Below are 15346 nucleotides of genomic sequence, written 5' to 3'. Positions count from 1 at the left end.
AAGGGAAAGAAATATCATATAGCATAGATAGGACTATTTAAAGTTTCTGAAAAATATTAAAATGATCCAGATGGGGATTCAAAAATTGCAATGTCTTATAGCACTGTTTTACTTTTTCTAGGTACAGTCACTGTGATTGTAAGAGTAACACGTGCAAATGAATTTGCTCCAAACGCATCAACAAATGTGTTTAACGTGTTTGAAAATAGTCCAGTGGACTCGCTGGTCGGAACAACCAAATTTGCAGACATAGACTGGCCATTCAATAACATCAAATTTACGTTTGCTGGTGGAGATTATGGCAATCCTCCAAAGTTCTACATAGAACCAAACACAGGTGCTACATTTCTTTCTCACCAACATTACTTTGCATTAAGCAAGCTATTGCTGAAGCTCGCTAATTTACGGCTTGGTCCCATGAACATATTTTCATTCTGTAAGCTGTTTGTGTTCCAAAAGATCAGTGCAAGTGAAGGAAGTATTTTAGATGAACACATGTTGACTGATTGTCGGCATATATCCTGAGTCATATTGCAAAGGATTGTTAAAAATCCACTTGTGACTTTTAGGATCGCTACTTCCAATAGGTGGCGCTGCGCTAGAGTTTGTCTCCTTTACTGGAGAGACAATTTGAACATTTAAAAATCAACACACACACAATTCTGACCTGTTTTTCTTTACAGATACACCTATTAAAGTCAATGGCAAAGGTTTTAACCATATCTATTGCAGTAATTACATAAAAAACTATATCCAGGCTTATATTTGTTTAATTATCATTTTTGATTTAGAAAACAGATGCCTTTTACTGTATATGTCAAAAACTAATATACGGAAGACAAATGCATATGGATGAAAAATCGGAATTTTTTTTCCGGATCAAAACATTCATATTTTTTCCTTTGCTCATCTAAACACAGCCTTAGGCCCCCTTCACACGTCCGTGATACACGTGCGTGTTTGGTCCGTTTCCGTATATACCGGAGATACGGCCAAACGTGCACCAATGTTAATCTATGATTGTGGTCACACATGCGTTATTTCATTATGTCCGTGTGTGCGTGTCCGTGATCCGTATGTGTTTGCGTTTTGCACGGATGCATGTCCGTTATCTGCACGGAACACGCACACGTGGACACAATGAAAGTCTATGGGTATGTGCACACACGTTAGTAAACACGTATGCATCTACCTATAGTCTGTGTCCGTTTGGTGTTTTTATTTCTAGTGATGTCGGCTATTCTTTCTATTTCTGTGTATGTCGGTCAATCTCCCTGAGTCCGTCAGTCGGTCTCTCTGTCGGTCTCTCTGTCTGTCTGTCCCTCTCTCACAGTCTGTCGGTCAGTTTCCCCCCCTCTCTCATACTTACCGTTCCCCGATCTCTTTATTAAGGGAATCCTTTATTAGAAATAAAAAACACACACATATACCCTGGTTCACCACTTTAATCAGCCCGAAAAAGCCCTCCATGTCCGCCGGAATCCAGGATGGTCCAGCGTCGCATCCAGCTCTGCTGCATGGAGGTGACCGGAGCTGCAGCAGACACAGCCACTCCTGTCACCTCCACGCAGCTAATGAAGACAGCCGCGCGATCAGCTGAGCTGTCACTGAGGTTACCCGCTGTTACTGGATCCAGTGACAGCGGGTAACCTCAGTGAAAGCTCAGCTGATCGCGCTACTCACCTCATTTGCTGCGTGGAAGTGACCGGAGCGGCGGTGTCTTCTGCAGCTCCGGTCACCTCCATGCAGCAGCGCTGGATGCGACGCTGGGGCATCCTGGATTCCGGCGGACATGGAGGGCTTTTTGGGGCTGATTAAAGTGGTGAACCAGGGTATATGTGTGTGTTTTTTATTTCTAATAAAGGATTTTTTTCTGGTGTGTGTGTTTATTTACTGTAATTTACAGATTAATCATGGAAGGTGTCTCATAGACGCCTGACATGATTAATCTAGGACTTATTGGCAGCTATGGGCTGCCATTAACTCCTTATTACCCCGATTTGCCAAAGCACCAGGGCAAATCGGGAAGAGCCGGGTACAGCCCCAGAACTGTCGCATATAATGAATGCGGCAATTCTGGGCGGCTGCTGACTGATATTGTTAGGATGGGGGGCTCCCCATAACGTGGAGCTCCCCATCCTGAGAATACCAGCCTTCAGCCGTATGGCTTTATCTGGCTGGCATTAAAATTGAGGGGGACCGCACGCCGTTTTTTTTTAATTATTTATTTATTTATTTTACTGCACAGTATAGACACGCCCACCGGCTGCTGTGATTGGGTGCAGTGAGGCACCTGTCACTCAGTGTGGGGGCGTGTCTCACTGCAACCAATCATAGGCGCCGGTGGGCGGGGAAAGCAGGGAATAGGAGATTGTTTAATGAGCGGCCGGCTTTTTCAAAATAGTAAAAGCCTCCGCAGCAGTGTGAATGCCGTGCAGCGCCGCGCCGGGGATCGAGGAACGGTGAGTATGAGAGAGGGGGGGAAACTTCAGTCACTCGGGGGATTAGCGGTCACCGGTGAATCCTTCACAGGTGACCGCTAATCAGTACTCGACACAGACAGAGCCGCGGTATGAGGATAAAGTCGGGTGAAGTTCACCCGAGTTCATTCTCATCGCGCAACTCTGTCTGCTGTCAGCCGACATTTATAAACGACATTGTGCATCACACACACGGACATTACACACGGACATTCCACGTACACTCCACGTACACATACACGTTAATTCCACACGCACACACGGACGTTCTACACACAAACACGGCTAGCATACGCAATTCACACAGGTGCCACACGGACCATAAAAACGGACACAAAAACGGGACACGGACCCGAAAAACGGCCCGTAACACACGTGCGTGTTTTTCACGGACGTGTGAAGGGGGCCTTAAAGTGTAATTTAAATTTTAGCTGCTCTCTATATCATTTTGATTTTTTGTGAAGTTTTAAGACGAATTCAGATTGTGATGCATGGATTGGCTGCGTGGCTTCATTCTAACCTGAACTTGACAGCCTCATATAGGAGGCTGTAAAGCTCAGGGCAGGATACCCGATACAAGACTCTGCATCAAAATCCGTACTCCGACAGTGGTATACAGACATCTTAATTCAGCCTATGGTTGATTTCGCACATTCAATATTTTGTCAGTATTTTACATTAGTATTTTGATACCAAAACCAGGAGTTTGTGAAAAATGCAGAAATGGTGCATGTCTTTCTATTATACTTTTCCTCTGTCCTACTCCTGATTTTGGCTTATATATTGTAACGTAAAATACTGACCAAATACTCGTGTGAATGTAACCTAACTCTAAAGGGTGCTTTATACTATGCGACATCGCTAGCGATTGCTAGCGATGTCAAGCACTATAGCACCCGCCCCCGTCGTTGGTGCGACATTTTGTGATCGCTGCCGTAGCGAACATTATCGCTACGGCAGCATCACACGCACATACCTGTGCAGTGATATCACTGTGACTGCCGAACAATCCCTCCCTCAAGGGGGAGGTGCGTTCGGTGTCATAGCGATGTCACTACGGCGTCACTAAGCGGCCGGCCAATAGGAGCGGAGATGAGCAGGATGTAACATCCCGCCCACTTCCTTCCTTCCTCATTGCCGGTGGATGCAGGTAAGGAGATGTTCGTCGTTCCTGCGGTGTCACACAAAGTGATGTGTGATGCCGCAGAAACGACGAACAACATCGTACCTGTGGCGGCAGCGATATTAAGGAAAGGAGTGACGTGTCAAAGATCCCCGTTTTTGAACGATTTCGCGACCGTTGATCGTGGCTCCTTGGTGTCCCACGCTGCGATGTCGCTACCGGCGCCGGATGTGCGTCACTAACGATGTGACCCCGACAATATATCAGTAGCGATGTCGCAGCGTGTAAAGCACCCTTTAATGTTTAACAAGTTTTCTTTGATTTTTCTTAGACTGCAAATTGAAAACAGGTAAGTGGGCATTTCACACTCAATACATTTGTGACCATTCTCAGTAGGCTCTTGGTACATATTTTTTCTTTGTTTATCAGGCACAGCAAAATATTCCATAGTAATTATGGCTGGTACGGCAGCTCACCATTATTTACTAGAATGATATGAAGCTATACTGAGCTGTAATGTGTGGCCTTGCCACTGCTAAAAGTGTGGACTCGCAGCCCCCACATTCAGTTGATCACTGAGTGAGAGAAAAGTTTACCCTCCACTAATCTGATATAAATGGTGTTGTCACACTGCTGGCTATTAGATGGATGGGCTTATGTGCACCTGAGCTGTCCCTTAAGCTAGGGCTCATTAGGCTAATCCCTGTCCCCAGGACTATCTCTGAAGATGAAGATGCTGGGTCTTAAACCTTGCTAAGCTCCTGGGAACCACTCACCTAAATGTCTCCTCTCTTTCCCCAAGGCAGTGAAGAGGCAGGAGGGCAAGGAAACACACAGGGAACTCAATCAAGGCAACAGATATGCAAGGGCTGCAAAATCTTCTCCAGAAAGTAGCTTAGCTGCTGCTAAAGGAACGCACCTCTGCTTAACAGAAATAAACTTCTGCACCATAGTCAAAACAGAAATTCTATATCTGGCATGGAGTGAAGCCCAGGAAGGTTAAACATAGCAGAATGGGGAGGTAATCATATGCTGCAGCTGGCAAAAGGGCTAACAGAATTCTCAGCCAACAGTGAAGGGGTCCTCGACCCCTTCAGCATAGAAAGGAAAGTATATCAGCAGGACAACAATCAAGTGAGCTCAACAGAGGGCCTGCGATCAATAAAACGCTGAGACCTCCTAACCCGCGGTCCCCCAGAGGTAACATCAGGATGCAGCACACTCATGACAGGTGTATTCTAGACCAAACTTTTTTTGGTCCCAATAACCTATTTATAGGGGTTTTCCTATCTAAATTTGATGTAAAATGGTTAGGATGCCATAATTTTATACTGAAAGTCGTACAATGCTAGTTCAGTACTGCATCCCCTTCAATTTGTTGCTACACAGCTGTTTTTATGGCTACCTTCCTGTTCAGGGTACTGTTTCTTGCCCCAATCATTTTATTGCAGCTTCCTGCTCAGACTCATGAGCACATTGCAGAGCTAAAACTAAATTTCTTCCTGATGTAAAAACTCCCAAAAATGATATGTTTCTAAAGAAAGAAACAAAACCTATTTTTATGACATGAATAGGGATATAGCTGCTGATATATAACACAATATGTATTGAATAATAGCTGTTGTCAATGTAATGTAAAAGTTGTATAAGTGAAATATAATTTACCAGGCACTATCAAAGTCAGAGATACATTGGATTTTGAGAAGAAAAATAAATATTCAATAACAGTTCAGGCAGTTGACCTCAATAATGATGTAGAAGCGGATCCCCTGAACCAGAAAACGACGTCACAACTTGTCACCATTAATATAATCGTAAGTACACTACTGAATTCTAATGCTAATATACATATGTATGTGCCTTTATTTTTCCACTGTTCAATAACTGTTATTTAATTCACCTTGATTTTACCTGTGCATAATTCCCATGGTACACTTGCATGATTTTGCAGTAATTAGCTGATTACAAGGTACTTATTTGAGGTCACTGTGCTTTCCATGTATATAAATGACTGCACACAGACATTGGTAGTCAATGTGATACATATAAGAAAGTTTCCATACAGGCCATTTTGCAGATGAGACCATGCTAGTTTCATTGACACTTCACAATACAGACCAGCTACACATAGACCAAATCACAAAATAAATGGATAAGACATGCATAAATGCAGCAATCGTGACCCTAGCCTTAATTGCTTTCTACTAATGTCAGGTTTGGTAACGGGAACTATCAAGCAAACTGCAAAAGGGAAGGGAAACCCAGTATCCAGGGAAGAGGGAGATGGTGACCCCTGACAAAACCTACCTCTGGCCACTAGCTTCCCTCACCATCTTAGATAGGTTCCACACCTATGCGTCGAGCCGGATACTTGATCCTGAAATAGGCCCTAGGAAAGAATGGATGGGATAAGCATTTAGTCAACCCCATTAAGCTCTAAATAACACACAGAAAAAACACACAGAAGAAAATAAACAAATAAGTTATCTCCAGATGACTCAGGGAAAGGCACTGCAAGAACAACAAAGTTTCAGCAGATGAATACAAACCAACTTGCACTGAATACTATTTAAGGGTATTAGACCTATCACCAGCACAGAGTAAAGACCCAGTCACATACAACGACTTACCAGCGATACCGACAATGATACGACCTGATAGGGATCACTGGTAAGTCGCTGGGAAGTCTCTGGTAAGATGTCACACAGTCAGACCTTACCAGCGATGCAGGAACAATACAGGATGCAGTAGTGACCTGTATAACGATCTCGGCAGTTATTGGAACCCTGTCACACAGCGTCAAACACAACGATGTGTCCTGCCCAGCAGGACATCGCCTTTGAAGAAAATGGTCCGGGTCATTCGGCAACAACTAGCGATCTCACAGCAGGGGCCTGATCGCTGGTAGGTGTCACGCATAACGAGATCGCTGGCGAGAATGTTGCTTTGTCACAGAAACTGTGACTCAGCAACGATCTGGTTAGCGATCTCGTTGTGTGTGACGGGGCCTTAAGAGTGAGTGAGGGCATTTAAAGACAGAATGGGAAATGCTTTAGAATAGCTGAAAAGGTGAGAAAATCCACAGGGTCCTAAAGAGAAAGGGATAAACTGCAAACAGGGAAAAAGAGAAAGTCAGAGAGCAGCTTGTGTAACCAAATGCTGTGACCTGCTACAGCCGGAAACTACAGGACTGTCTGTCAAGCGAGACACAACCTTGACAACTAACGGATAAGATGATTAAATTAGTGACCAAATGTAGAACTGGTGGAGGAAGGTTGAACTAGATGGACCTAGGTCTTTTTTTCAACCTAAGTAACTACCGTGTTTCCCCGATAGTAAGACACCCTCGATAGTAAGACGTAGTGGGGGTTTTGGTGGGGTCGGCTAATGTAAGACGTACCCCGAAAGTAAGACGTAGTAAACATTTTTTTTTTTTCTTCTTTACAGTACAGTTATAGCGGCCGAGCGCTCAGCTGAGAGCCCTGACATGCTGCCGGCATGTGACAGCTCTCAGCTGAGTGCCCTGACTTGCCGGCGGCAAAGCGCTCAGCTGAGCGCCCTGACTTGCCGGCGGCCGAGCGCTCAGCTGAGTGCCCTGACATGCCGCCGGCATGTGACAGCTCTCAGCTGAAAGCCCTGACATGCCGGTGGCAAAGTGCTCAGCTGAGCGCCCTGATATGCCGCCGGTATGTGACAGCTCTCAGCTGAGAGCCCTGACATGCCGGCGGCAAAGCGCTCAGCTGAGTGCCCTGACTTGCCGGTGGCCGAGCGCTCAGCTGAGCGCCCTGACATGCCGCCGGCATGTGACAGCTCTCAGCTGAGAGCCCTGACATGCCGGCGGCAAAGCGCTCAGCTGAGTGCCCTGACTTGCCGGCGGCAAAGCGCTCAGCTGAGCGCCCTGACTTGCCGGCGGCCGAGCGCTCAGCTGAGTGCCCTGACATGCCGCCGGCATGTGACAGCTCTCAGCTGAAAGCCCTGACATGCCGGTGGCAAAGTGCTCAGCTGAGCGCCCTGACATGCCGCCGGTATGTGACAGCTCTCAGCTGAGAGCCCTGACATGCCGGCGGCAAAGCGCTCAGCTGAGTGCCCTGACTTGCCGGTGGCCGAGCGCTCAGCTGAGAGCCCTGACATGCCGGCGGCAAAGCGCTCAGCTGAGCGCCCTGACTTGCCGGCGGCAAAGCGCTCAGCTGGGCGCTCCAAACATGCCGGCGGCCCAGCGCTCAGCTGAGCGTCCTGACATGCCACCGGCATGTGACAGCTCTCAGCTGAGAGCCCTAACATGCCGGCGGCAAAGCGCTCAGCTGAGCGCCCTGACATGCCGGCGGCTTAGCGCTCAGCTGAGAGCTGACACATGCCGGCGGTCGGGCGCTCAACTGAATGCTCGGCTACCGAGAAATGTTGAAATGTTGCAGTAATGTTGTCCGTGGTCCATCAGGACCATGGACAACATACAAAATCACGCAGCCTCAGTGCCCTCATGTGCAGCCGCTGGTGGGTAAGTTTCCTTAACTTGCGGTACACTTAGGGCGCAATCGCGGCAAGTCCCCATACGGTACATTGCATGGAGACTTGCTGCGATTGCTGTGGGATTTTTTCCAATATAAGACATACCCCGAAAGTAAGACATAGTGGCACTTTTGGGGTTAAAAAGAATGTAAGACACTATCTTACTTTCGGGGAAACACGGTATATGACTTTTTAGGTCTTCAAAACTCAACAAATGTTTTTTATTGCCTGCAGAAGTTCCATTTGAAAACTAATAATTCAAATAAATGGGTGGCCATATATTACATAGTTATACTAAATTTAATAGAGCATAAAACCCATTTTAGCAGCTTCCTACTCTGGCTCATAGAATTATATAGTAAACAGATGCCCTCTTTCCATGTCATAAATAGAAGCTATAGTAGGAGAGAAAAGGCGCAATAGGGTCTTACCCGATTTACAGGGCAGAGGGAAAGGGTTAAAACACACTCACCTGGCTGGGTTGTGCCTAATAATGCCTAATAATTTTTTTATAAGTATTAAATTACTGTATTTGTATTCATATATGCGTTTTAAATATTCCAACGTGGTTATATCCTTATTTAAAAACTGTTTTACCCTTCCTTTCAAAAGGATTTCCTTTTTTATATATGGACATTTTATATCTCATTATCCTTTTTATTTTTTATTTTTATTTTCATTCCCTTAAAATTCCCATTTTCATATTGTATATTTTTCATTGTTTATAACTTCGCGCACACCTTCACATGTCAATGATATACTCCTCTAGAGGAACACTCCCTTTTTCCTTTCCCCTTCCCCTCTCTTTCAGCTTTCAATTTTTCTCATTCACGCTTGTATTGTTCTTGTATTTCTTTGCGCTTTGCACTTGCGCACTACACTATTTCCCATGCTTTTAACTCTAATCACCCTCTGCAAAGAGGAATCTGCTTCTTACTAGTACCGCGTGCTTGCGCGGTAGAATTTCTTCCCACGGTCTGAACTCACATCACCTCTTCCTGACATAGTACTCGTTCCTTCAAGCATGCGCACTACTTGCTCTTCTTTTTTCACTTCACCACCCCCTTTTTTTATGTTTTTATGTTTTTAAATACTTGCACATAGATGCCTGCTTTTCACCTTTCACGATCCCTGCAGCTTTTCTCACAAAGTCACTCCGACATAGTGAGAAATTCATTTTTTTTTTTTCTTCTCTCTATAGTTTTAAATCACACACCGCTATTTTCAATCGTATCACACATATTTACATACTTTTCTCTCTTCTTATATATATTACATGCTGCTATTTTCAGATCGCATTACACATTTTTATATGTTCACATCATATAGATTTTTTCATGGACACATACACACATTTTTTAGTTGCTTTTTCCCTTTTCTTTTTTTTTTTTTTGAGCTTTCACTCACACATCTAGCAGCCTAAATGTAGCAATGACAGAGCAACATCACACAAGTGCCCACACACAGACTCATTCACTTGCATACGTTCCAGATAGGGGACAGTAGTAAAATGATATTTTTGCACATAATTTATATATATACATACATGCACATTTTTAGTTTTCTCACTTTCCAAAAAAAAAAAAAAAAAAAAAAAACACAGACAAATTATTGGGTAAATAAGATACTCATTTATTTATCTTTTCACATTTAGAGCACTTTAAATATTTGTTTTAATATGTGAAGTTTACATCATGATGCAGCTTTTCTCCACGTGGAAATGAGTCATCACTCTGCAGCACATGGAGTGATGACGTCAAGATTGGTTACACCCCCCTCCCTTTTTTTTTTTTTTTTTTCTTTTGTCTGTATGTTGTTTTATAAGGACAACTCCTCATTGACTGTAAGATTCTTTTTCCCTGAGGAAGGAGACAGATGGGTCTCCGAAACGCGTTGGAATCATCTAAATAAAAGAAAAATATTCATTTACATCCTTGCTCGTGGTTTCCTAGCGCGGTTTTTAAACCCGTTTTTCCTCCAGTCTACACTTTGATATCCCATGTCATAAATAGGCATATGGACAGAATTTGTCAGATTGGGACTACTTCTTTATTTGCAATTGCATTAAACTTTATAGGGTATTTTTTTATTGCACTCACGAGTAGAGATGAGTAAAGCAGGGAAAGTTTGGTTTGTCTGCTTCAGCCGGACTTTAGATAAAGTTTGGTTTAGGACCTGGTTTTGACTTGAACCTCATTTTGAGTCACTAATTGGGCAGTTCGGTCTCCACCCATGTGCAGCTAGCCATAAACAGAATATATCAACTGAGGGTGGGCAGGAATTTTCCATTTTTTTTAGTACACACTACATAACTGTGTTGTTACCCCTAGTGCGAACTGTTCAAAAACTGAAAGCACCTCGCACTAGGCTGAGCACCAAGAGTACCTGAGCACAGCAATGTTCCCTCAAAAGGTCAACATAAGTAAAGCACTCGATCTCCACACCTGAACTCTGTTTTTTTTTGTAAAGTCTGTGTTCGGTATGATCACCAAACACCGAACCTTGAGTTTACTCATCTCCACCAACGAGTCTTGTTTTTTTAGTTTTTAGATATCACATGTAATAGGAACAATAATAACCTATTGTATAATAAAAAATAATATATGTAACCCAAATTCCAAATATGTTGGGACACTGTGTAAAATATAAAGTAAACGAGAATACAATGATTTGGAAATCATATAACCATATTTTACTCACAACAGAACATAAAACACTGATGAGGTGAAAGTTATACAATTTTTTATTTCATTAACCCTTTCAGCCCCGGGGCACTTTCCGTTTTTGCGTTTTTGTTTTTTGCTCCCCTTCTTCCGAGAGCCGTAATGTTTTTATTTTTCCGTCAATCTTGCCATATGAGGGCTTGTTTTTTGTGGGACAAGTTGTACTTTTAAATGAAACCATAAGTTTTACCATATGGTGTACTGGAAAACAGCAAAAAAATTCCAAATGCGGAAAAATTGCAAAAAAAGTGTGATGGCACAATAGTTTTTGGGATTTTTTATTCACGGTGTTCACTATATGGTAAAACTGATGTGTGGGTATGATGCCTCAGGTCGGTGCGAGTTTGTAGACACCAAACATGTATAGGTTTACTTGTATCTAAGGGGTTAAAAAAAAATCACAAATTTGTCCAATAAAAGTGGCGCACGTTTTGCGCTATTTTCCGAAACACATAGTGTTTTTATTTTTTGGGATTTATGGCTAAGTGACAGCTTATTTTTTGCATCTTGAGCTGACGTTTCTAATGGTACCATTTTTGCGCAGATGCTACGTTTTGATCGCTTGTTATTGCATTTTGCGTAAAACTTGCGGCGACCAAAAAACGTAATTTTGGCATTTGGAATTTTTTTGCCACTACGCCGTTTACCAATCAGATTAATTGATTTTATATTTTGATAGATAAGGCATTTCTGAATGCGTCGATACCAAATATGTGTATATTTATTTATTTTTTAACCCTTTAATTTTCAATGGGGGGGAAGGGGGGTGATTTGAACCTAGGTTTTTTGGATTTTTTTTTATTTTTTAAACTTTTTTTTTTACTTTTTTTTTTATTTTACTAGTCCCCCTAGGGGGCTATAGCGATCAGCAATCCGATCGCTCTTATCTATCTGCTGATCACAGGTATACAGCTGTAAACAGCAGATACAGTCACTTTCTGTTTCCCTCTGCTCCGTGCTGAGGGAAACCGAAAGTGAAACATCATAGCTGCAGGCATCATCACATGACCCTGTGCTACGATGGCAACCACCGATAGTCACGTGATCACACATGTGACTTCCGGTGGGGGCGGCGGTAAGTAAAAAACATGGCCGCGCGCATATAGATCTTGCTGCCAGACTTTGGCAGCAAGATTTAAGGGGTTAATGGCCGCGGGTGGAAGCGATTCCACCCGTGGCTAGCAGGCACACATGTCAGCTGTTGAAAACAGCTGACGTGTGCCGACCGCCGCCGCCTGCCGCTTAACGGGACACGGTCCATGACGGATATATCCGTCCATGGTCATGAAGGGGTTAATAAAAATGATATCTCTTAGCTATTCATTGAAGAACTTGAGATGAGTGGGTCAATCCACAGAGGATCGAGTTCATGTTATGGTTTCATGCTAATTTGAACACTTTGAGATTTGATTTGTGATTCAGAAAAAAAACTTGCCAGCACCAATTCCCACACTGTTAAAGAATCAGAAAGTGGGCAAATATCTTTTTGTGTGGCTTCAAGGGCTTCTCCATAATACGCTACAGCTATGACTTCTGGTGGACATCATACCTTATAAAGTGATGGTCAGTACTAGAGATGAGCGAACATTTCAAAGTTCGGTTCACTGATATTTACCAAGCCCCCTGATGTTCGCCGAACAGTTTGGCGAACCGAGCCCATTGAATTCAATGGGAGGACAAACTTATGTGTTGTAAAGTGGTGTAGTTTGTAAGAAAGAAAATAAAGCAGGACATACTTACCGAGTCCCCTTAAAAAAAAAAAAAAGACTGATGGCACATCCTACCTTTCTAATGTGAACAGGTGCAAACTAAAAATGAAACATAGTAAAAAAAAAGTAGACAGTTGCACTCTGCAGTGCTAATATATGTGGGACAATGCATATGGGAATATATACATGCATTACTGCTATGAAAAAACATGTAAAAATTGAGATACTTAGCACACAAAATTGGCCAGTTTTATGTGAGCCCAACAGCCAATGGCAAGGAGACCTCTTTCTGTTGGGTCCCTGCCTACTCTAATGCCTCTCTTTGGGTTAAAAAACCTACAATTTATGGACGGACAGGAACCTGCAAATGGAGAATTAAATCGCATGAGGATGAAGCGCAGGAGAGCGCAATCAGAAGGCATAACTCTGTAATCTAAAAAAAAGACTGATGGCACATCCTACCTACTTTTCTAATGTGAACAGGTGCAAAGGAACACACTGCATATTGCCGACATTTGAGCAAAGTGTTCAGTATGCCAAGCCTGAACTGACTGGCCACAGCTCATACCGAATCTGAAATTGGTGAACACAAACTCAACAGGTTCACTCATCTCTAGTCAATACCTGGGAGCACAGTTGTATGGCTGAATTGTTTTCCATCTCCTGAGTCATTGGCTAAGTCTCTCTCTTGTAATGAGTAAGTTCCTATGGCCATCAGGGTTCTCTCTATTTTTCTGTGTCTCGGTAGAGTTTAAGTTCTATTATCAGTGGGGTCCTCTCTCTCCTGTAGAATTTAACCTCTTATGGTCAGTGATGTCTCACTCTCCCACCTTTCTCAAACATGTATTTTCCAAGCAATTACAAGTTTTCCACTACTAAGATAACATAAGTACATTTTTTACGAAGATGCAGTAGAGCTGGTGTATTTGAATTTCAAAACATCCACTCATCTCTATCAGAACTACATCTCAAAAACAATGTGATAGGGCCATTGTCTGTCATTTGCATAGCGATCCCTCTTTTTTACAACAATCTGTAAATATCTGGGATGTGAGGAGACAATTTTTGTAATTTTGGGGAAGATGTTGTCCCATTCCTATCTGATGTAGCAATCTAGCTGCTCAATAATACTGGATCTTATTAGCCAAATCTTAGTTTTAAAATGTTTTCTATTAGTGAAAGCTTTGGACTGGAGGTGACATATTTTTATCACCTGAACTCTTCTTCTGCAAAGTCATGCTGTTTTGATGGATGCAGTATGTGGTATAGCATTGTGTTGCAAAAATAGGTAAGGATTTCCCTGAAATTGCCTAGTTGAGAGCATCTTTTATTCTAAAACCTCAATACAATGCTCAGTACCTTTCAAGATATGTAAGATACTCATGCTATATGCACTAATGTTACCCCATCAGATGCAGGATTTAAAATTGTGCACTGATAACAAGCTGTTCCTTCTCTTAAGTCGACAGCATATGGCGTCCATGTCAACAATAAAGTTTTTCATCCTGCCCCAGTCCAATCTTTAGCCTAAAGTAGATAAAGTAGATAACAGTGTTTTAGAATTGTGTTGGCTTTTTCTTTGCATTATAGAGTTATTCTTGCATTAGTTGATTGCGTAGCAATATGTGTTCATAGTCATTGATCTCTGGAAGTAATCCTGAGCTCATGCAGTGATTTGCGTGACTGAATAATGCCTGTTTTTAATTCAGATAAAATCATCCAATATTCACTACCGTTCTTGACGCTCAAGTGCATCAAGTGCATGGATTTCTCCAGAATCTCTGAATATCCAACCATCTATAGTACATCGTATCATCAAACGATTCAAAGTCTTCACAAATTTATGTTGAGGAGCATTTTTCTGAAATTATTCCACAGTTTTTAGATGCAGTTGTTCAGATAGCTGAACCTCTGACCATCTTTGCTTGAGACAGACTCTGCCTCTCTAGCATGTTCCTTTTATATGCAGTCATGTAATGTAGTGGAAAATGGACCCACCAGCTGTTTTTTTTTGTTATTTTAAATAGTAACGCATACTTTTCCAGCCTTTTCATAACCCTGTCTTAACGTTTTTGAGATGTCTTGCTGCTTCAATTTCTAACTTATGTTAATTGATTAAAATGAAATTGAAAATTATCTATCACTACCTGATATGTGTGTTCTATGTTCTGTTGTGAAAAAATATTCCTATGAGATATTTCCAAATCATTGCATTCTTGTTTTCTTTATATTTTACAGTGTCCAAACATGTTGGTATTGGAGTTGTGCAATATATTAATTGTAGCATCACATTTAAGTTTTATTCTCAGCTTCTAAGATAGGTATGTTTTAGGGATGAACGAATCCAAACTGAAAAGTTCGTGGTTGAGTACAGAGTTTGGATGCTGTTCAGCTCCTGAATAAACTTTGTTGAAAGACTGCAACATAGCCAATTAAAAAGCTTTTCATTATGGGGAATATATTGAAACTCTGCTGTAAACAAAATAAAAAAAAAAAAAAAAATGACATGGGGGGGTCATTACTTTTTTTGATAACCAGCGCAGATGAAACAGACACCTGTAGCTGATTTTATCAGGCTGAGAAGGGCCATAGTTTTTTGGCCCTTCCCAGCCTAAAAAAATACAGCCCGCAGCTTCCCCAAAATTAGGGCATCACAATAGATGCATCAATTCTAGTGCTTTCCCCACCTCTTTCCGATTTCACTGATGGAGTGGCAATCGGGGTAATTTTTTAGGGTTGATGTCAGCTGTGAATTGACAGCTGGCATCGAGGCATGGTGTTAGTAATGGAGAGGTATCTATCAGA

General features: G+C 42.4%; 1 protein-coding gene across 1 annotated transcript in view; it reads left to right on the top strand.

The window, feature by feature from the left end:
• The window catches only part of LOC142302424 (cadherin-related family member 3-like), a 338150-nt gene that overhangs the window by 196514 nt on the left and 126290 nt on the right, over positions 1 to 15346 (top strand). The window contains 2 exon segments of the mRNA XM_075343486.1: positions 122 to 337; positions 5272 to 5417. Of these exon segments, the coding sequence (XP_075199601.1) occupies positions 122 to 337; positions 5272 to 5417 (362 nt within the window).

This window comes from Anomaloglossus baeobatrachus, chromosome 4 (assembly GCF_048569485.1).
Source record: "Anomaloglossus baeobatrachus isolate aAnoBae1 chromosome 4, aAnoBae1.hap1, whole genome shotgun sequence".
Taxonomy (NCBI): Eukaryota; Metazoa; Chordata; class Amphibia; order Anura; family Aromobatidae; genus Anomaloglossus; species Anomaloglossus baeobatrachus.
The sequence above is the reverse complement of the archived record's forward strand: the minus strand, read 5'-3'. Positions and strand labels throughout refer to the sequence as shown.